This window comes from Lathyrus oleraceus, unplaced genomic scaffold, assembly GCF_024323335.1.
Source record: "Lathyrus oleraceus cultivar Zhongwan6 unplaced genomic scaffold, CAAS_Psat_ZW6_1.0 chrUn0276, whole genome shotgun sequence".
NCBI lineage: Eukaryota > Viridiplantae > Streptophyta > Magnoliopsida > Fabales > Fabaceae > Lathyrus > Lathyrus oleraceus.
Window position 1 is genome coordinate 16809 of NW_026112667.1, and position 23786 is coordinate 40594.

Here is a 23786-nt window from a genome sequence, read left to right on the forward strand (position 1 = left end):
AGAAAAGTAAATAGAAAGAACAAGCACATGGGGCAGTAGACACTTGCAGAAGATGGAGTTTTTTTTTCTTCAAAATTTGAACCATATCCAATAATTCCAAGACACATGGCAAGCGAATATAAAAATTAAATAAAACCAAGTGTTTGTTTCTACTATATTCTCATTGCATGGAACGTTAAAATGAGGATAATAGAAAATGTTTGCTGACTTTTCCACCATACAAATCTACCAATAGCATCATGACATATTGTATTTCTTTTAACATAAAAAAGAATTAATAATATACAATAACTATTACCTTCCTCTCTCACATTAATTATGCAGTAAACATAAACAAGAAAAGAAGAAAAGCAACACATTCTCTCTAGTCATGTTCAGTATCCAAATCCCATGTTTATAAACACAAGGAAAATTCAATATAACACAATCATAAATACCAAACACATTCAAAACAAACAATCCGAGCAAAACAAATGGTAATAAGAAAAGAAAAAAAGAAAAGCTACCGGACATCGTGGCGGCTACGGGATGAAATGCGGAAGTTCATGGTGGTGAGGGATGTGTCATTTGGTGGCATTGGTGCGGAATAGCTCATGTGCATGAGGTATTGATTTGTTTTATGGAAATATAGTGAGGAGAAGATGCAATAAGCAGGGGTTGTAAAGTTGAGTTGGTGAGAAATATATGGTTACCGGTAGTACTATTGCGTTTGGATCTGGCGGAAAATGATTTTGGCTATTACTTAGATGGTTGTTTGTTGGTGAATGATGGTTATGTGAGTTTGGAAATAGAGAGATAAATTACATGAACATGAAACCAAAATCTCAAGTGTGTTGGTGTGTGGCTATGGTGGACATGTGAAGGAGATTAATGGTGTGTTGAAGCGAGTTTAATTATGAAGTTATTGATTCTTCTTGACAAAGATGTTGTTTAATGGAAGAATGAAGTATGTGGTCTTTGAAGAAAAATGGTGTATGGATCTCTAGTAGCAGAGTGAAGAGAGAGTTTATGTATATGTGGAAAGAGAGAGTGGTGAAATATTTTTGTGGTGTAAAATGTGAGACATGGATGCACTTGGACAATGTAAAATGGGGGATACGTGTCCCACTTTGAGTGGAGGGTTCATGATATTATTTTATTTTTTATTAATTTTTAAAATAAACTAAAAAAATTAAAATGTTAGCCATTAAAATAAAAATCGAAAATACAAAAATAAAATAAAAATAAAAACATGAAAAAAACTATTTAATTCCAACAATTATTTTGGTTAAAAAACGAAAATAATCACATAAAAAATGAAAAAAAAACGGGCGAAAAGATGCTTGAAAAATTAAACTGACTGCACCAAAATTATCAATGCGAAATAAAATTCCCGGAAACATACAGGCTTTGATCAAATTTTGAAATAAAAATCGACAGGTTAAAAGGCTCAGGCGGATAAAAATGCGACAGAGAAAGTAATCAAAAAATAAAAATGAGCACACCAGGTTAAATTACATGAACCATATATTAATAAAATTAACGTTTGCAAGCTTAATTTTGAAATTTTTCATCTGCTAATTCGATGTACAATTGAGAAACTGTGCGACCGGTCTGTCTGTAGATCAGAAAAATTAACCTGGCTGAAATTTCAAGCACAATGCAAAATAAAATGTATGTTGTGACAAGTATAAAATGCAAACGTCTTATAAATGAGTTGAATTGCTGACTGAATAACCGCGAACAGACAATCAGATGTAATTGAATCACCCTTGGACCATTTGCTTCTCATTCTCAAGCACAAACAAAACCTATACATATTCAGACGAAGACAACTCTCTTGATTATCACCTTCCAAATCTCTGAAACAAGATGCAATAGAATAAATGATGCACTGAGATCGAGAAATCAAGTCTTTCGACTTCTCAATCAACAGATGACTAAATGAATATCATCAAGATTAGATAAAATGCCAGAATTCATGACTTTTCATCTAAACTCTGATAAATGCTTTTAACTTATGAAATGCACGACAAAAAATGGATCAATTTTACTATAAGGATGCAAGTGAAAACTCAGGGTAAAATTTAGGGTATGACAGTTGGTTCCCCAAACATCTAACTTCTATGATATCTCTACAGATGACCAACTACGCATTACACCTTCAAAAATCCCAATTTCAAAACTATGAATATGACTTGTGGTGACTTGTAACTCCATCCTCAATTTGTACATCCACAACGGTACACCAATGAGATTTAGGACACCCTTAGCTCTAACAATGTGTGAATGTTTATACTCTGTGATCAACCAACCAAACACTACTCAAGAAGATAAATAACAATTGGACTCCCAATAAGCCATTATTACTCTTGCAATTCAAACAAGATGCACTTAAGATGAACCTTAACATTGCCACACACTTATGACTGGAATTTTCTTCTAAACCAATACCTACTACACACTTCATCATACTGGGGTTACTTGTCTAGATGACTTGCTACGGATAATCCTCATTGTCTCCCCATAAGCTCTTACAACATAACATATTTCACATCCTACACTTAGTCCCCATACTCAAGCTTGGCTTGTCTTTCGTTGTCTATCATAAACTCAATTTCTCGAAACACAAGACTCTTTAATCAATAAAGTGTGTATTACTTCGCATCCATCTCAAGACAAGGAATGCATTACACACACTTGTGACCATAATGCCTCTATCACATACTTCTCTTAATATCAAGGTTTAACTTTTTCCACTACACTCCCTCCTCTATAAATCTCCTTATGTGAACGATCATCAACCATACACCCCTATCTTAGCCTCAATAAAATCCTTATGACTCCATAGTCTCCTTATCTAAAGTTCATTCCATTACGATGATTGTAATGTAAGGTTTACACTGCTCCTAAACTCTATGTTTGCTTCTTTTCTACAGTAAGTCCATTAACTCCAATAATAGAACCATTCTACTAGAATTCCTCGAATCCAAATTACTTGATCTCTTCCTCAACACAAATCTCCTTCATCCAATCCTACTAGAGCTTCCGTTGTTATATAATGCTTATTCTCTCTACGACACACATCGTATGGTTGATGTCAAACATGACTAAATCTAAAGATATTCAACAAGTTGATTACTGAGAAGTATGTTAAGTATAGTTGGTCTATTATTTATGTTTATATAAAATAAGTTAATATATAATTTATCTTTATAAATATTAATGGTCTATCATCTGAGTGTATAAAATTATTTGAGTTCTTATTATAATATTTATTCTCTTTAATAACACTTGAAATATGTTATCATAATTATGAATAAGATTGTACAAAAGAGAAATAATATGCAACACTTTTCAAATGTATTCTGCTAGCGTTATCTATTACCTAAGACAACATTTTTATGATTCTATTTATACAATATTTATAAAAGTTGCCTTTACTAGAGAACCTTTTTCAAAACTATTGAGGACATTTGAGAAAATGTTTTTTTATAAGCAAATAGGATTAAATATTAGGATGCAATCACAAACAACCGCTCAAGTTCGATTGCCATACATGCCAATCGATGTGAGAGTGCTCTTGGTTCCTAACCGACCACCACCCCCAAGCAAAAAAATTAGAGGATCCAACAATATCCTGAATTTTCAGCATACCAGACTCAAAAAGAATTATATTCCTACTCGTCCAAAGAGACCAACAAATAGCTAATATAAAAAAAGCAAGAGTTAAACTTTCTATTGAATAATCGAAATGTGAGATCAAAGAGTTCTGCTCCTCTCATGAGAAACCAAACATTCCAGCTTTTCAAAACTCAAATAAAAAGTATGGATTGTCTTGAAAACTATCATGTACTTTGTCATTAACCATTTTTATATTTTCAAAACTCACACATCCACATTATACAATCAATAATATCCTATTGTAATAAAGATATCTGATACCCACAAGAATATAATACTAATTCTATCATTGTAATCTACAAAATTTAGAATTCTATCTTGATATTCAAAATTAACATGTTGCTTATTTTCTAAGTGAATGATCAACCTTAATACCAAAATGATTTTTTATGAATATCAAGAAAACTATTTACCAAACCTCTATATAAGGAGAGACATATCTACAATCATAACAGTATCAACTTCACATTAAGGTAGAAAAATATGAGGATCTTCGACATTGAAGATTAACTTGTCGCTAACTTTAAGTTTGCTTCAACTTTGAAGATTAACTTGTCACCAACTTTGAGTTTGTTGGCATGAGAAAACTCATACCATTTCCCCCAAAATACATTCCATCAATTACCTCTATTTTGGTTCTCATCAACTCACACTTCTCTTTGGTAATTTTAGCTTATTGAGTATGTTCTTTAGGGAAATAATCCCTTGTATGCTCCATTGGAATGTGCTATGCATATCAAACATCAAGAACAAAATAAAATTCAACTAACAATGATTTTTGAGGAAGTAATTTAGTATTCTAACCAAAACATTTGTACGTTTGGCCAGTTGTTACCTAATTGACTTAAAATATAAGAAGGAAATGAATTATGATAAAAATATTTTTCGAAACTCAAATAAATTTAAATTGATTTTAAGAAAGGATAAAAGAAGAGAATACTACCAAAAAGATACAAGATAATAAAGTAAAAAAGATAAAGGAAAAAGAAGGAACACTCCTGAATTATATCACTTCAATCCAAAACAACGTGGACTGCTCTTATCCTTGAGAATTTCTTCTTAAAATATCCATTACAATAGATATTTTCACAAATGAACAACCCTCAATATTTTCGTACCTAACGTTTACATCAGGTTCAACTTACAACCTTTATAACTTATAAGATTTTCTAGAGAACATTGTTATCTTGATTTACACACATATCAGAATAGTATAGCAACACGTACTTGATAAAAGTACAATAAGTAACAACTCTTTAATGGTTAATGGATGTCATAGGTTTTGAAGGTTGTTGTGATGTTAAAGCAAGCTCATGCTGGGAAGGTGAGAAGATCTATATAGGGTGTTTTAGAGAGTATATAATGTGTCTGTCAATCTCTTGGTTGATATATTTGTAGGAGTCTCTTGGGACTGAGTTTTAGGACCCAAAAGGGAATATCTATACTTCCCCCTTCCGGGAGCGTGAGAAGTAGGTAGTTACTTGCCCTATTTCTCGGGAGAACCTGACTTCCCCTTTTGACTCTTCTACCATAATATTATGTATAAGGACACATCACTTCACATATTTCCATAGACGAGTGGTTAATCTAGGAAACAAGCAATATCAGTATAAAACAGGTGTGCGTCTGTCCTTAGGAACCCCCTGCACTGTCTCCTATTGCCCTTTGCAAATATACCAATACACGGTTCCTCAAGTACGAGGGATTGTAAAAGAAAAAGTGATTTAGTTTAATCACCACCTCTTATTTGGATGAGCCTCTGATGTGCATTTGGGGGAAAGTCCCTCAGGTGTTTTGGGGAAGAGTCCCTTAGGCATACCTAGAGGTGAATCCCTCAAGTGTGGCCTGGAGTCAACCTCCAAATATCAATGAACTAAATCCATTAAATTCATTTGAGATAAAAACCTTAACGCCAGTTGAGGTGCATGTACAATATTAAATGTACTCAATGATTATTTAAACATCGGGAAGACAAATTTGTTTTATCCTTATCCATGTTAAGGACGCTGAGATCTTTTCAATTGTTAGGATATCTAGTAAGAGGTAATTTATTGCCCCTAAGGATATATTTCAAATCCCTATAAAAATGAATTCAATGCCTGCTATTGAAACTTTCTCGTATATTTTTTCTCAAGCTTTGTGAAACGGCCTCATAGTTCCTCAAGCGCGTGACATACTCGTTTTCCCATATTCTCAGACTCAAGCCATTAATCCTCATTTTCAAATACACATTTGTCACCTTTTCTTCTCTTTTTTTCCCTTTGTGGCGATAAGTAGGGATTTAGATGAGAACCGTAGGATGGTGGATCCCTCTAACATTAGATAGTAGTCTAAAATGTACCTTGTAATGCGTGAGGAATGCTGAACGGGGGAATGACTCTGTTAACTATAGACTCTTAGTTTTAGATTATTTTGGGAGTTATGAGAGCACTAATAGTTCTTAATGAACATGTGACTCCATACACAAGAGTGGGATGACTGAATTGTGGAGGTTTGAAAAATGATAGTTTAAAATAAAATTATCTTCTAAAATAGAGTTTGAAGACATGCAACCAAAGTTAAGCGAAAAATAAAAGAGTTAAGGGAAGAGAGATAGCACTAGGAATTTATAGAGGTTCAGTCTTAAAGAAGTGAATCACCCCTATCTCCAATAATTGATATTGAGAGTATCCAATAATGTTTGAGAATTTTTAGAAGGTTAAGCCCACGAACCCCGATATACAAGGAAAATGAAGTTTCAGGCTAACTTCCAACCAAAATCCAAATAGAGGAATTAAGTGGGTTATCTTTATGCAAAACATTAAACACAACTTCGAGCGGTTAGTCTTTAAGCCAAATTAATAATTCCCAAAGGTTGATCTCAAACAAAGTCTTAGTTTTGAATTTTCTACCCTCTGAATCAAGCCAATGTTTTATATGGGTTGGCCAAGAACTAGACCGATATTTTTATCGGACTTATCTCGAACCTACTTATCTTTTACACATGTTGAACTCTGAAATTGAATGAGATTTTATACCAAGCTAATAGCGAACCAAATAATCTTTTAAATGAGCTTAGATCAAGAACCATCTGTCATGAAGATTTTTCTTTAGGTATTCATCACGAAACCAAAAGGAGATATTTTCTTCAATGGAAGAGCTCACAACCAAACAAAGACCTTTTACACTGGCTTAACTGCAAACTAAAATAACTACTTCCATAAAGAAAGAATAATTTACTCAAGAGGAAAAATAACTCTTGGTAAATTTACAATAAAGTCTTCACCACGAACAATTTCCTCACTAAACTGAAGAGTTCTCTCAAAACATTTTGGCTAAAAATGTGAGAGAAAATAAATGATTTAGATAGATTGAAAGAAAGGGGAAAAGTGTGATATTCATGCTTTTTAGGATGGTTTGAAATGAAAGGGATGCCCTTTATTTATATGCCAAAAATGATTGATTTAAGGAAACAATCCATGGGAAAATAAATGACCTAATGGATTAACTAATCAATTAAGTACTTCTAATAATCGATTATTGTTGCCCAAATTGAAAGGTTTTGATAGATTGTCATTACCATTTATTAAAACATTTCCATAATTAGTTATTAACTTGATTTATCCTCATCTAATCAATTAGTTATTTTTTTTAATTGATTAGACGGTTCAAAACTTGTCTTAATCAATCTAGTAGTTTCCAAAACACTTGGCTAGGCTCCAAAAATATTTTCGGTGATTTTATTTGAATAAAAGATAGACTTTAAAAGTAATTTTAAATGTGTGTGTTTTTTTGCCATGTTACTTACAAAAAATCTCTTTTGTATTTACAATACACTGATCACTCAGATAGACACAATAAGAAGAGCTTTCACACTTTCTCTCTTTCACACTCTAAAGCTTCAAGTCCTTTTGTCGGGTATACAAATCATATAAGAACTTCTCTTGCATCTTCTTGTGAATGAGGCTTGAGATATCTTCAAGTCATTTAACATCATCAGAGATTTGTAAGGATATCACGGTGATCAAAAACTCCAATTCTTTAGCTTAATTTGGAAGAATAGCTTGATGAATAACTTTGTGCATCTTTGACCGCTTGAACTAGCTTTAGTAATTGCTTGCGTTGTTGTCATCAAAACCACTTCAAGAGTTGTTACAAATTTAAGTGTTATCATCATTAAAACTATGGCATTATCAGGGCTAAGCATATCTTGCTTATTTGTGAGCTTTGATCACTTCCTAATTATACCTGCAAACACATAGTTCCATATTATCCCCCTTTTTAATGATGACAATGCATCTGTCAATGAGGTGGGAAAAAAATAAGTGAATCGAATTTGGAGTGCTTAAACTTCCTGTCACATGAGTAGAGAGTATACTCTACTCCCCCTTGAGAGTATACTTGTCCCCCTTTTTCATAATAAAAAAGGCAGGTAAAGATGCAAGGCTAAATTTTTAAAATGCAAGCACAATGATCACATAGTCAAACATATTACTCAGACGAAAAATGAACTATTTTATTAATTCATAGATGCTGGAATTCAAAGTACAAGAAAACAGGAAATTGATGGAATAAAGAGAAAAACGTCAAAACAACATAGCAAGAACACTTAAGAAAAATACTAATTTGCTTCTTCATCATCCTCATTGGACATAATTGGAGATATGATATGGTATTTTTAAAGTTTATCGATGATGTGACAAATCCTTGAATTTTTCCTCCTATGCATCCTTATCATCACCTATTGATTCTCAAGGAGCTTGTTGAGTATGTTTGAGGAAGAAGGAAGGAGGTCAACATTTTGTGCTTGTTGTCACGCTCTTGGTGGTGACTTTGGAGGTAGTAAGAGAATTTCCTTGCTTTCAATTGCAAACCTCATTTGACTCAAGGTACCTTTTCCTATTTTTGATCGTTTGATCTTTGATTCCTCCTCCTCCAAATCATATCCAGAGTACTCTAGGATCTTTTTGATAAGTTTGATATTCGGTAATAGTGTATTCTTCTTTCTGCGATCCATCATATGCTAGATCACTGGATCTGCCCAATTTTTCTCAACTTTGTTTACCAAACACCAAACCAGAGGTATGTCATATATGTGTGTATGGCCGTAGTTGATTTTTATTCAAAAAAAGAATATGATTCACCTTATAGTGAATTACTCGAATGTTCGGGCATATCAAGCCAACAATGAAGGGAGTGAGAATGATGGAGGTTTGATCAGCAAAAAAGGAATTAGCAACAAGATCAAAGCGAAAGTTATTACTTAATTCAGTTTCAATATACACTTGATTTTTGTAAAGAACGTTGAAAACTTTTGCGAACTCTTCAAGGCTTAGTTGAATGTGATGGTTCTTCACTTTAGAGCTGATATAACGATTTGAGTACTTGATATTAGAGTAAAATATATTAACCAAGAAGGGGAATCTTTCTTGAGGCGCTTCAAAGACAAAGTTCCTAAAATCAGACACCGTGTAGGCTTCAACAAAGTTGCACTCTTTGAAAAGGTTCTTATCAAAGTAGAGATATTCAAATATATCTCTATTGGCGTAGTATTAGTTGTAGTTGGTTTCTTGTTCTTGTGTTGAAAATATTTTGAAGTGGTAGGATGATGATGTTTGGGTGGTGCGAGCTCTTCTGGATGCCATTGTGGTGATGATGAAGATGCGAAGAGGAAAAAAAAATCTAACAACACTAAGGCAATGCACACAGGAGATGGTGGAATGAGATAAGAATTGAAGAGAAGACATACATATTTATACTCATTGGTTAATCGAATAGAAGGGGGTTATAATCGACTAGGTTAATCAATGCATACAGGTGGACGTCGGAACTAGTTGACGTGCTTGTTTTCAAGGCTTTAATATATTAGCTCACACCCTTATCGATTATTTGGTGCACCAAAATTTGAAATTTGAAATTTGAAGTCATCTAATTGATTAGGTCCTGACCTTAATAGACTATTTAATGCATTTTAAGGTTTTTTTTGGATATTTTGGGACTTTGGTTGATTTTTTGGTATCCTTGCTCAATTTGTTAGCACCCCTTTCTTGACAAGTAATAAAAGCTTATTTATTTTATTAGTAAAAATAATTTTAAATTGATAAGAGAATAATAAAAGCACTTTATTAAACAGTTAATCAAAGTTTTTTTGGTTATTCAATCTTTATTTAGTGTACTACCTTAATTATTAAGTAACTTGAAAGCCTCAGAGTTGTGAAAGAGAGGTAGTGTGAAAGCTCGCATGGTCGTGTCTGTCTGAGTGACCAGAATCTTGTAAAAGTGGGAGTAACTCATAAAATACTAATGCATCTCTCTCTCTCTCTCTCTCTCTCTCTCTCTCTCTCACACACACACACACACACACACACACACACACACACACTTAAAATATTTTTGAAAACCTCCTTTTAACTAACAAAACACCTAAAAATATTTTTATGCCTTAGCCAATTGAATTAGAAACTGCCAACTTCATTAAAAAAAATTGAACTATCTAATTGATTAGACCCTAAAGATGATTGATTAGATGAAGTAAAAATGAATACACAGTCGATTATGGAAATGTCTTAATGATGGGTAGCGACTCTCTACTCAAATTTTCCAAAGTAGGCTCAAATAATCGAAAATTTGAAGTATCTAATCGATTAGGATAATAACCTAATTGATTTGATTAATTAATAGGATATGGATATTTTCCTTTTTTTATACAACTTTTCTCCTATATAAAGGAGGAACATCTCCTCTTCATTATACATCAAAGTTCTAAATTTCCCTACTTCTAACATTTTCTTTTCACCAAAGTTTCTTTAGTGACTTGTGAGTGAGAAGTACTTACGAGGAAGAAGATGTACTGGTGTCCTTCCATGTTTATTACTTTCAAGCGTGCGATACTTTTGAGAAATAGAGTTTGGTTCTTCAGATTAATCAGTCTTAAAATCACTATTAGTTTTTAAAACGTAGCTTGGAAAATCTATGTTTGTTTATTGAGATCTGCCTAGAAAATCTCTAATCGGTTTGTTTGCTCAGCACATGGAATAATTAAAAATATCAAATGAAGTCACAAAAATAATTAAAAATCATAATATGAAACTAGTTTTTCCAAGAAATTTTTTAGAGTTGGTCTCATATTTTTCTGACCTCAAATGAATTTTTAATGAATTATTGAAAATGGAATGAATTAAAGAAAATAAAAGGAAAATGAAATAAAACCAAAAATGTTGAGCCACCGGATCCAAACTCATTAATTGACGTGGCACACTGCACGACATGGATCTGATGATGCATGGTAGGCTCAAGTCAAACGCGCAACACAATGGATTAAAGCAAGTAATTAAAACGGATGATCAAGATTAGATCGTAAAAGGGAGATCCAAGGGCCATGAGCATCACACATGGCGGTGGCGGTGGAAACCACTGTCTTCTCCGGCCAACCACACAAACTCCGGCTAGAATTGCAGGAAAATAAACCTCAACGAAAATGGAAAACAAGGACATGGAAATAAAGCTCTTGTGATGTAGATCATCATTGTACCATTGGATTTCTTTCAATCTTCCTATATTAAGATAAAGATGAAGGAGAAAATCATGGTATCCACACGGATTGTTCATGAAATGGCAAATTGAATGCACCAAAGGCTTGCCTCAGGTATGAGGACTTCAGAGAACCACCAAAACACAAGAAAACTACATTGAATTAGGAGTTTCAGATCCAAAAAGTTTGAGTTTATACCTTCAAATTGGTGAGCTTCTGGTCACGAATTCTTCAAACTTCTTGCTCCTCTTTGATCTCTGAATGTAGGGGAGATGATAGGCTAAGGAATTTGGCTTTGAAATTCAACTAATGTTGCTGAATTTCAAGCTCGAAAATCTAAAAAATTATGAGTGATTCCTTTGGTGAGGGTTATGGTTTCAGTTCTGCAGCATATGGGATCTCCAAAAGGTTATGAAATGAAGCTCATGAGGCCCTTATTTATAGGTGAATGCATTTGAGTTCACACTTTGCTCATGTGCATGGGATTTGAAAATTTGAGTGCATGGGCCTTTGTGGACGTGTGAAAGGCCCATGGATGGCTGAAGGAGCTTGCTGAGTTCACATAGAAGGCATGTGGTCATGTACATTGGATGGAAAGGACTTGCATTTCAAGTTTCAACATAAAATATCAAGAATGCACATAAATGAAAAGAAATTCGAAACTCAAAAATGGTAGACCCCAAGGACTATTGTGAGTAATGGTTGGAAAGCTATTGAAATAAGGAACAAAAGTCATGATGGGAAAAAAATCATTTGGCATGTGCAAATTGATCAAAACTGGCTTGGAAAATTCAAGTATAAAACATATTCTAATCACTTTGAAAAATTAACCCAAAAGTAAGCTTGGTTAAACCCCTCTTTCCACATGATACACGCTTCAAATGAAAACATCTCCAACATCAAAGTTGTATGTATTTTCAAGATGGTAAATCTAGACTCAAAGTTTGTATCATTTGGATTTTCTATGAAAAAGTTATGGGCATTTGAAGTTGGGTACATTTTCAAATTCAATGAATTAGGTCCAAGATGACCTATAATGTTTTGCATTATCACATGTATTTCCTTTAGGATTATGAAGTTTTGTCCAACATAACATTTGAAGTAGACATCTCAAGCTTTCCAATTACTTTTGTATCACCCCAAAATCATAAAAATTAAGGAAGTTATTCCCTTGGCAAGTTGACCCAAAATTATGGTTTCAGTCAAAATGACCTATAATGTTTTGAAATGAATGATGACCTTCCAAGTTTCAAATGGATTTTTTATGAACATGAAAGTTGTTCATATGATTATTAGGAACATGTTTTATTTTGGGGTCATCTTCATTTAACAAACACATAAAAAAGTATAGCTCATTGAATCTCAGCTTAGTCATATGACTTGACTGATCAACTTTTCAAACTCAAACTTCCAATATTGATGAATAAATGATTGAGGGGCCTCAAATAGGCTCATGTATGAATAAAATGATAAATGAAAGAACTTCCCTTGATTAAATTTGATTAGAGGTTGAGATTGCTTCATGGGCAAGGCACAATCAAAGCATTGTGAAATTAGGGTTTCCTTGGGAAACAATCTTCAATCCCTTTGGGTTATCTTGATCAAATTGGCAAATTGAGATACTTGGGAGACATATATGATGATTAGGAACTTTGTGGACCATTTTCATGCTTTTTCTCTTCTTCATCTAGCCATTACATTGGGCTTAGGAGCCTCCTATGAGCATTGTGGAGCACATGATCACTTGAGCTTCAAAACAAAAAGAGTTAGTGACATATTTTTGTGCTATTGGTTAGTAATCAAATAATAAAAGCAATAACATATAATACAAGCGTGCTTGGTGATCTCAAAACACTCAAACAACTCCCAACCCTAGGGTTAAGGAGCCAAACATGCTATGATCCTTGAGGCAATGCACTTGTGCAATAACATGATGCCATGAGGGATCTTAGGGTCAAAATTAGGGTCTTACAGAGTGTCATTACCATTAAACATAACAAAGAGTAAAAAGGGGCAAGACAAAGATATACCTTTGTGGGCTTGCTACCTCCCTCAGTCTTTGATTCGACTGGCCTTCTGATTATTGTTTTCTTGGGTGGGACCCTAGTAGCTAAAAGAAAATAACATAAAGCAATTAGTGTAAGTTAAGGGTAAATAGCCTAAAAGAGGGGTATGCTTCGAGGAAAACCTTTCGTGTCACACCTTCATATATGTTCGATTCGATGCGAACATCTTCGATCCCTATATGAAGATGCCCTTTGAAACTGTCTAAAGGATGCTTAGTCATAACCACCCGCTGGGCTTTTTTCTGGGACTGATGTCGAAGTATCTTAATGGAGTGCCCACAGATAAACCAGTCTGGAAATGGAGGGGCAAGGGCCACTCCAAAGTCAGCATTAGGCAGTGGAGGAAATTTTGGAGGAAACAATTTGAAAGCCATTTCGTAGCGTTTCTCATCAGGAAGAAAAGCTTCGTGATTTGTTTGATAAGTAATTTTGAAAAGCTTTGTATTTGTTTGATAAGTGTGTATGTACCTTTTCTGGTCTTTTCCTGCACAAGAAGAAAAGCTTTGTTAAAATGTTGGATAAAGGAAGAGACATCATAGAAGTCTTTAGTATAGTATTTGTTCCACCATCTCCCGAATCTCGAGTGCAAAGAAAGTTAGGCTCGAATGAGAGAGGAGTGAGTTGGGTCCTGCCAGTATATCTAGTTATCTGCTTAAGGGCGGTGGTTTCATTATGGACCGTGTTGTAGAGAAGGAGGCTACCCTTTTTATCATACAGGCACTTTGGGAGAGCTTGGATTAGCCCAAACTGTCGAGCAACAAGGTTGGGTTGATAAGCGATCAAAGTAACTTGTAACTTCGAGGGGTTTAATCGAACGGTTAAGATCATAGGGGTCAAAAAGGCTTCCCAAATCAGTAGAGATTTTGTCTCTCGTTTTTTGGAAGGAGATGGGAAAGGCCTTGTAAACCATTATCGACCATACTTTCTAGCAGCAAATGGGGTCATGCTCGAAGTAAAAACATGGCGCTTGGCGAACATCATTACATAGCCCATGAAAGTTGGTCGAAGGGCTTGTCCTTCGTCATTGGGAGTCAGTTGGGCCAGTCGAATGCCTTCAATCCTTTTGTGTTTTACTTCCTCAGCCTCTTCATCAACGAGGCCTTTATTCGGTAGACTTGCCTCGAACATGGCATTAAGCCAGAGTTATAATAACCAAAAGGGACTAGAGACAAGGAGATTCCCTTTTTCACCCAAGTTCTTCAATTGAGTGACTCCATCACTCAATGATTCATAGAGGCTTGCCAGTATCATTTCACTTAGGCAAACGCTATGTCCAACATGTAGTTGGTTTGCCGGGGTGAAATATTTTTTGGCAACTCGTAGAGACTTCGAGCAGAATATAAAATGAGACAACCACAGAGCTAAGAAAGATATGTGTTCCACATCAGAGACGGTGTCGATGTCTTTGTCATGATAATGTGCGATGTCAGTCGAATACGCTGCTCGAGAGGTCGAAAAGGTTATGGTATCTTAAGAATCAATCTCAGGGTCATACGTGTGTCCAGTGGGTTTTAGCCCTGTGATAGAGGCTAAATTGAAAAGTGTTGGTGTAGCCATGCCGCACGGGAGGTGGAAAGTATAATGTGTACTATCCTAGAAATACAATGAAGAAACCAACATGGATGCACTATACTCTAATCCTACCTTCGACAACATGATCAGGTTGTAAATTCCCATGTCTTTCCAATTTTAGGCTTTGGATTTCTCTATTTTCTTTAACCATTCAAAATAATCTGTTCAGTCTTTGAATGAAGGGGTAGCGCGAAAAACTCTAAATTCGTTGTTCATGAACCTCAAATCTATGGTTTCACTAGTGTTTTGGTTTTCAACAGCGGTTAGTTCAACCCTAGATTTTTTCGCTTGCCCTATGGGCTTGCATTTATGGTAAGAGGGGAAATATTCTTTAAGTTTGCTAAAATATGTGTTTAAATCAGTTAAAGGCTCAGATAATGCATGAGTTTTTCCAGAAATGGAAACAGGGATAAGCACCTGGGAAGCGTAGATCCTGCGTTGTTCCTCCATTTTCGGTTCTGGGATGTATTGTTGATTACCCACCGTTACTGGATTAGGCAATGTGGTGAAAGGAGGAAACTCCAAAATCTTCTTGGGAGCTTTTGATTTGACAGTTGTGGTCTTAATAGTTATGCTCACTTCTTTAGGGGTTTTGCTTGAAGTTGTCATCTCTGTCGAAAGTTGGAAGAGAAAAAGATAATCTGGGTTTTTGTTAAAGATGGTTTGAGGATGAATAGCTAGAGCGTTTGAAAGTTAAGAAAACATAAAATATAAAATTGGTAAGTTTATGACTTTTATAAGAAGACTTGGGAGAAAAAACGCTTCAAATCAACATTGATGATTGACAAGTTAGTGGGACACGTGTCTTCCTTGGATAGTGTGATGGAGAGGTGGTAATTAATGTCTAAACCCACGATTTCCTAGAGTCTAGGAAACATGATGATTGAAAATATTCAGTTTTGGGCTGAAGAGACGTGATTAGGAAAAAGGTAATGATGACTCTGACGTCATCAAACAGCTGGGAGAAACTGAAAAGTTTTGCAACATTGGAACATTTGGAAATGTGTCAGAGTTGTCCAAGGCATCGTAGCATGTTCTCAAAAAATGTCCTTTTCTCCTATATGTCGAAAATAACATTTTTAGGGGGCAATTTGTTAGCTCATAATTTCGACACCCATTTTAGAGTTACCAAAATGGAAATCCCATGTGAAGATGTTTTTGACCAATGAAGATGTTTTCGACCGAATCTGATATTGGGAAGATCCAATCGAAAGTCCTTGGGTGAGAAGGGCCAGCGTGCAGTTAGGACTTAGAAATATTTCTTTAAATGTTTTGAAGACGATTTCGAATGGAGATTCAAAATTCAAATAAAGGAGGGAACTTTGTTCTTATTTGAAACTATTGAAGGTACATGTGGAGCCTAATGGATAGTTGCCCCCATGCAAAGTGTCATGTGTCTCGACGTGATTGAGGGGCCGTTAGAAACAATTATTTTGATTGAGTATAAATAGAGGGTCTTAGTGTTAGGATCAGGGTGTCAAATTGTGTACAGAGTCTGTAAAATTTATCAAGTACCCGTGTGGAGAGAAACGGTAAGTCAAGAAATGTACGTTCATTCTACACCATTGTCAGTTACTTTAGTAATATAATTTTTCTCTATTTTTTAGAAATACTTCTTTATTTCAAATATTCATCTTTATTGCAAGTTATCTTCATTTCTTTTACAATCTCTCTCTTTAATTTGTGTTAGTCTTTTACTGTCTGAGTTTTTTCATTAATCACCATTACCGCAAACACTGTCGAAGTGTTCATATTTACTAGAATTTACTTTAAACAATTAGCACATGTCTTAAGATCAATCTGATCCATCCTGTAAGTAACCAAATTTAATAATTTGGAAGATCAACGGTTATTTATCAATTTTCACGGTAAACAGGTGTACACTATATACATTAAAAAATAAAATCTTATAAGGTTATTAATCAAACTATACATTTTGTTTAGCATAAAACACATCAAAATATCTTCATTAAAATATAGTAAATGAAAAAGGATAAAAAAATAAAACTTACAAGGTAAAACAATCCTAGCATATAGGTAGAGGATCACCATTCCACTTCTTAAGACAATCCAACATAGGATCAATAAAATTTCCATCACATAAATTTGAGAAAAACTTATCACATTCCTCACCAAGTGACTTAATTTTCTCAGTAGTAAACTTGTCCCCAAAATTTTCCTCATAAACTTTTACAATGTATAAGACCTAGATTCGCTAATCCTATTAGAAATACTTTCTTGGTACAAACATTAAAAGCAAACCTATATGCCAAATTATAAGAAAAACTAAAAAACAGCAAAACCCATTACAAAAATAACCTTCAACTATAACAAAAACAATATAACAGACATGATAGCAGCGGGAATCGATACATCTGCATCTGTAATTGAGTGGGCGTTATCTGAACTTTTAAGGAATCCAAGAATAATGAAAAAACTTCAAGATGAGATACAAAATGAGATAGGACATATGAGAATGGTTGAAGAGAAAGATTTGAAGAATTTAAGTTACTTAGATATGGTTGTTGATGAGATATTAAGACTTTATCTGGTTGGACCCTTACTAATCCCTCGTGAATGTAGAGAGAATATAATAATTGATGGTTATTTTATAAAGGAAAAGACACGAGTTATAGTAAATGCATGGGCAATAGGGAGAGATCATGATGTTTGGTCACAAAATGCTGAAGAGTTTTATCCCGAAAGATTTATCAAAAAGAAAATGAATTTTCATGGACAAGAGATGGAGTGTATATCATTTGGTTCTGGTCGGAGACGTTGTCCTGGGATTCATTTGGGTTTGATTACGGTAAAATTGATTTTAGCTCAATTGGTGCACTGTTTTAGTTGGAAACTTCCACATAGTATTACTCCTTCAAATTTGAACATGGAAGAGAAATTTGGACTCACTATACCTAGAGCTCAACACTTGCACGCAATACCGAGTTATCGTCTAGCATGTGATGACAAATTTGAATAGTTTTAAGGAGGACAATCATATATCATCATGAGAGAAATTGTGTAATACTATAGATTGTTTTACAATAAATTAATGAATACTGTTTGTTCTTTGTGCTGCAACAATCAAAGGTTGATTGTATTTTGGCTAAATAATTTTATATTCATGTGGACTTTAGCCAATTTTTCGTAGGAAACATATTTCACATAGATTCTCTTATTGATAACGGTCCTCAACTAAAACTTTTGTAGATAATTATTATGGTAGGTAGATCTTATGGTAAATTTGCAGGTAAACCTGCAAAAAAAAATATCTGCTTGTAAACCAGCAATTAAATCCGTAGGTATACCAGTCATCACATATTTAGTCATTCTTGTTTTCCTACATAGTAATTTCATGAAATAACATTGTATAACTAATGTGTCTCGGGTCTTAGAATCTATTTATTTTCACGATGTGCTTTTGAATGATTTCTAAGTTTAAGTAAACTTGTGTTTCATCATGTTCTGCTATAACTTATCATCATGCATACTAATTAGTAGCTGTGGTATCACACATTTTGTCAAAAATAAAATGTGTTTCATAAAGAGTTTAATTTGTCAATTTAGTAGCTATAATTTAAATGTCAATAAAAATATATATTAACTTTTTTTATGAGACTCTTATCAATTAAAAAAAACATGATGTAACACCCTAATATCCCAACTCTCTATTTATAAAATGATTTCATTAAATTTTACAAATAAGGCATTACACATTCTTCACCAAACACTTTATTCAATAAAATATCAAATTTATAAGCGCAATAAAAATGCCATTTAACATAATAAGTCTCCATACCAAAAGATAATGGAGCAATTCAAAACATCTCCAAAAACAACACAAGTAACAAAGCAATATGTCTCATTGTTATATATCAGAGCTTTAGCGAAAACTAAACGGATCGACAAAACAATAAAAAAAATGAAGAGGCATCAAACGTCATCCTCCAGCTTAAAAGCAATTGCTCCTCTACCTGATTATCTATATCCCAAGAGAATACAGAACGCCACAACAAAGAAAATAGGGGTGAGAATAAGCTCAAAATATGCTAACGGTGCAAAAGTAACAAATGGCAGTACAACAAAACATCAACGCGAACATGTCATTCACAACTCTCACAAATAATCAACATCATTATAAAACAATCACAATCGTCACCAAATCATAAGTACAGATGTGTATGCAATTTACTCATCTTCTTATCATCAAATGAATGTGGTACCAAGCTACTCACAATTGGATGTTAGAGTTATGTTAGTGAACAATCTCATCACCAATCATCATCAATCACTTTCTTCGATATTCATGATGCATGACAATGCGAGAACAATGTAATATGAAAATCATCACCAATGGTTCTTATCTGAACCTCATTAATCACCATAATGCAACACCATATGTTAACATCACCAATATACATATAAACATATTAATATGCAACAATACATCATCGACAATTGATTTCAACGCGACACTCCACCCAAACTCACCAAACAGTATTAAAAAACATAAACATTCACCGCTCTCGAAAAAAACATGAAATATCAAATCAACCAATCATAATCGGTCAACTACAAGGACTGGCGGTCAACCCGTCACCAGGCTGATGGTCGTCACTCACTCTCTCTCTCTCTCTCTCTCTCTCTCTCTCTCTCACACACACACACACACACACACACACACACACACACACACACACACACACACACACACACACACACACACACACACACACACACACACACACACACACACACACACACATAAAATCGTCACTTTGCTGACGCCTGGACCAGAAACCCGTCTCAGGGACCATGACGGTGACCCCATCACCATACTAACATCTGTGAGCTCTCCCAATTGAATGATGGTTATCCCGTCACACTAGTAACGTCCGTCACCGTTGAGCAGATTGTAAAATATACATTATTTTTCATTCGAGCATTCTTAAAACTCCTATTTCAACCCCAAATTAAATAGAAACATATCACCCAAATTATATTAAATAGGAATCTCATCAAATCAACACTACTTAAACATCAACACCAATTTATCATGTAATTTCATCACCATGTTCATGATATCAATTCATATTCACATGAACAAGAACATTTAGATTCATATCATCACATCATGTATAATTTCCAGCATAACACATAACACAAATTTCATATGTTTCACAATAATCATAACATAACCTACACAACATTTTCTCTAAATCACATAAGTATCAACAATGGTGGTAAAAATGAGAAAATCTAGAAGAGGGTGATGACTCTTATTTATCCTTCATGCAATTGACACTCATATTAGAGTAATCCCCCTTACCTCAATTTCCAACAAGGATCTAAGCTTTTGCTTATGGCTTCTTCTCCAACCTAGGTTTGTCTCTTTTCCACTCTTGCCTTTTTGCCCAAATTAGCATGTACTCAGTTGTTCTCTCCCAAACGTTTCTACTTATTTTTATTTCTCCAAGTTATCATGTACTTATTTTTAAAAAACTTAATTCCAATTACTAATATTTTTATTTCTCCCCTCAACTTTTGGGTTCTCACTCTTTACCACACTAATTTCCTCAATAATCTATTTCAACTCCCATATCCCACTATTTCATATTTTACTCAATTTCTTTTATTTTTAATTAATGGAAAATCTTGATAATTCATGTAAATTCTACCCCACCTCATACCGCCCCACCAAATTCACATAATGTCACACCCTAAAATTTGCCCACAATTTTATCTGTTCTTTCTATTTTGGGTCATTTGTTGTGTCACTAGAGTTTGTCAGAGTCAATTGTGTTATCTGAGGCATTGAGCCCTTTATTATGTATTTTGCATTTTGTCTGAGTCTTTAGTCCTTGACCGAGTCATTTTGATACATCTGAGTCTTTTGTTTATCTGAATGAGTTGCATGTGTTAGAGTCAAAGGTCAAACAAGTTGATTAAAAAGTCAAAGTGGAACCATTTTGACTTTTTATCCTTTTCTTTACTTGTTTATTTTAATTAATTCATTATTTTATTATTTATGCATTTTTATTTTATCAATTACTTTTCATTCATTTTTTATCAATTTTTTTATTATTAGGTCAGTCATTTATTTATATTATTGTCATTTTATTTTTATTTTTTTTATTTTTATTATTTTGTTTTTGTCTAGTTTGTGAAACCGTAAAACATAAAAAAAAATCTAAACTTGCTTCAACTGGATCAAATCACACCAAAAATTCAAATTTTTATTACATCATATTCGAAACATAAGGCCCATAATTTTTTCCTTATTCGTACAAACTTAAGCCCTAAGTAAACATCGGAATCACATTAGAATCAAGCTCAATAAAAATTTCCTAAAACTTGAACAATCACATTGAATCCTTTAGCATAATTCCTACTTATAAAAACCCTAAGGATTTTACACAGAGGGGACACGGAAAAAAATCCTAGCCTCCACATTGAAGACAAACTATGTCAAAAGGCTCTAGCCTCCGTTGCTCCTTTGCAAACCCCATCTGAACCTCACACCAAAGAGAAAAAGAAGTTAGAAAAGGAGCAGGAGAGAGAGCTGAGAAAGTACACAAAACAGAGAGAAGGAAAAGTGAAAGAAGGAGTGCATTACCTAGGAGTTCACTGCAGGGTCGGTTGGTAGATTCTTTGCCTTTTTTATTACTTCCTAATCATGGTTGTATATGCTAGAGTTTTGGGATAAGTTAATTTTTAGGGTTTCTGGTTTTGATGCATAAATTTGTGCTATTTTGTTTGGTTTGTTTTTGTATGTGTGTTTAGCTTTAATTTGGGGTCGGTTTGATGTTGGTTTAGGTCCAACAGAGGGTAGGGTTTTGATTTTGGGGTTGTGGTTTTTTGTTTTGATTTCATTATTTGGTTAGTTGACCTTTGTTTAGGATGTATCGATCTATGTTTTGGTGTTCGAATCGTTGAATTTGGGTTTGTTTTGGGGTATTTTTGGAAATTTTGGTTAGGGTTCGAAGGTTAGGGGTGAAGATTCATCATGCTCATGATGAACATGATGAAGGTTTGAAGGTTCTGGGTTTAAGGATGAAGTTTGATGGTGGTTCAGGCTTTGTCACAACGGATGAACGGGTGGAGACGATGTTGTTCTTCATGTTCATATGAACATGAAGAACAAGGTTTGAAGTTGGTGGTGGACTTAGGTGGTGCTACAGATGTTAAGAGGACTGGTTTTGGCTTTCCGATGAGGGATGAGTTAGAGAGAGGTTAGTGAGTTTGAAGAGAAAGAGAAATAGGAAATGAGCATTGATTTCGGGAGGAGGAGTTTATATACTCTCTCTCCATGCTCTGGGATCAAGACGTGTGTGTGTCTCTTTTTTCAGAGCCCTTAGATCACCATTCCCGCGTAATCTCTTGTATGCCTTCCCACTAGAACGTCTTAATAATGTCCTTTGATTCCTGATCAGATGGTTTAACACATTTTTCCCATAATAAATTAAATCCATTAGACCAATTTGATGACCCCGCTTTACCCTGGATTTTTTTTTTCTGTTTTAAACCCCCCCCCCCCCTTAGTTTGGGCCATGATTTCCTTTATTCACAACTCCCCCATTTCTTTTGCACCCCTCTATTTTTTATTCATTTTTTATTTGGTTTAGTTTAATTAATTAATTTAATTCTTTTTCATTTATTTTATTTTAATTTAATTATTGTTAGAAAAAATACAAATAAAAACAAATATTAAATTTCCAAAAATAAAAATAAGGTTTCAAAAATACAAAGGTAGTTTTATTTCGTCTTAAATTAAATTCCTATTTAACATACCTCTAATTAAATAGGGAGGAATGAGTGAATGCATATTCACATGTTTATCAAATAGTCGAGGACTTAGCGCACACATCGTCTGAACAATCATTTCTCTCCCACAAACGATTTTCACAATAAACTTAGTATTAAAAGAGAAATGGATTTGTTTCTCAAACAATCTAAGGCTTAGCGTATGTTTTGCCTGAATCGGTTATTCATCCTTCATATTTAAAAATATCCTCAACTCATCAAATTAATTTCTTTTTCCTTGTGCAATCAAAATGAACTTTTTTCACAAAAGGATAGTGCTTCAGCCTCCATAGTGCGAGCATTCAAGAAAATGTTCTAACCGCTTGAATGTGACTTAAACACCATTCTCTAAAAACAACCAACACACAAATATTTTATACCAAATAACTACACAACCTTGAGTTCTCCATCACACATGGGGATACGTAGGAGCGAGACTCAACATCTCGTCAGGCCCATTAACAAAAAACTAAAATTTCCCCCATTTATATAAAAGTTCTTTTAATAAACAGAGAACTTAAAACATCTTTAAGCTAAGCATTATATTCCCTAAGCTAATTAGAATATTCTTGTTGAGTACAATAAATGTGAGGGATGCTAATACCTTTCCGTCGCTTAACCGACTCCCGAACCCTAAACTGGTTGCGAGAACCATGTTTTTATCCTTCAAGGGTTTTATGGATGCTTCCCTTTAAAAATAAAAACTTTGGTGGCGACTCCGTAAATCGATGGTACTTTTGTTTGATTTAAAATTTTATAAAAGAGTATCCTTATGATCATGATTATCTAAATCGATGGTACTTTTGTTTGATTTTAAAATTTATAAAAGAGTATCCCTATGATCATGATTATCTACTTGTGATTTACTCGAGTAAAACTCTTTTTTTTGTTCTTCTATGAGAATGCTGATTTTTGCAAAACTGAAATAGATATAAATTCTCTTATCTCTATTCAGAGTATATGACATTCTCATGAATCAAATAATTACCTACTTCCGTAGAGTATCCAGTTTGTTCATAAACCATTAAGCAAGGCATTTTTTAAAATAATTGTCTCAATTCCATGTGTTGAACTCACAAACCAAGTAAATATTTTACTAGCTAATTCGAGGAACCAAACAAAACTAATCTTGGGCTAAGTTCTAAAACAAAAACAAGAACCTCGAAAGAATA

General features: G+C 34.1%; 1 protein-coding gene across 1 annotated transcript in view; it reads left to right on the forward strand.

Moving 5' to 3' along the window:
• LOC127113356 (cytochrome P450 CYP736A12-like) overlaps positions 1 to 17958 on the forward strand; it is a gene marked incomplete at its 5' end in the record, with an annotated part of 31013 nt that extends 13055 nt beyond the window's left edge. The window contains one exon of the mRNA XM_051046485.1: positions 17589 to 17958. Within this exon, the coding sequence (XP_050902442.1) occupies positions 17589 to 17791 (203 nt within the window). The remainder of the gene's footprint in view (positions 1 to 17588) is intronic.
• Positions 17959 to 23786: the final 5828 nt, after the last annotated feature.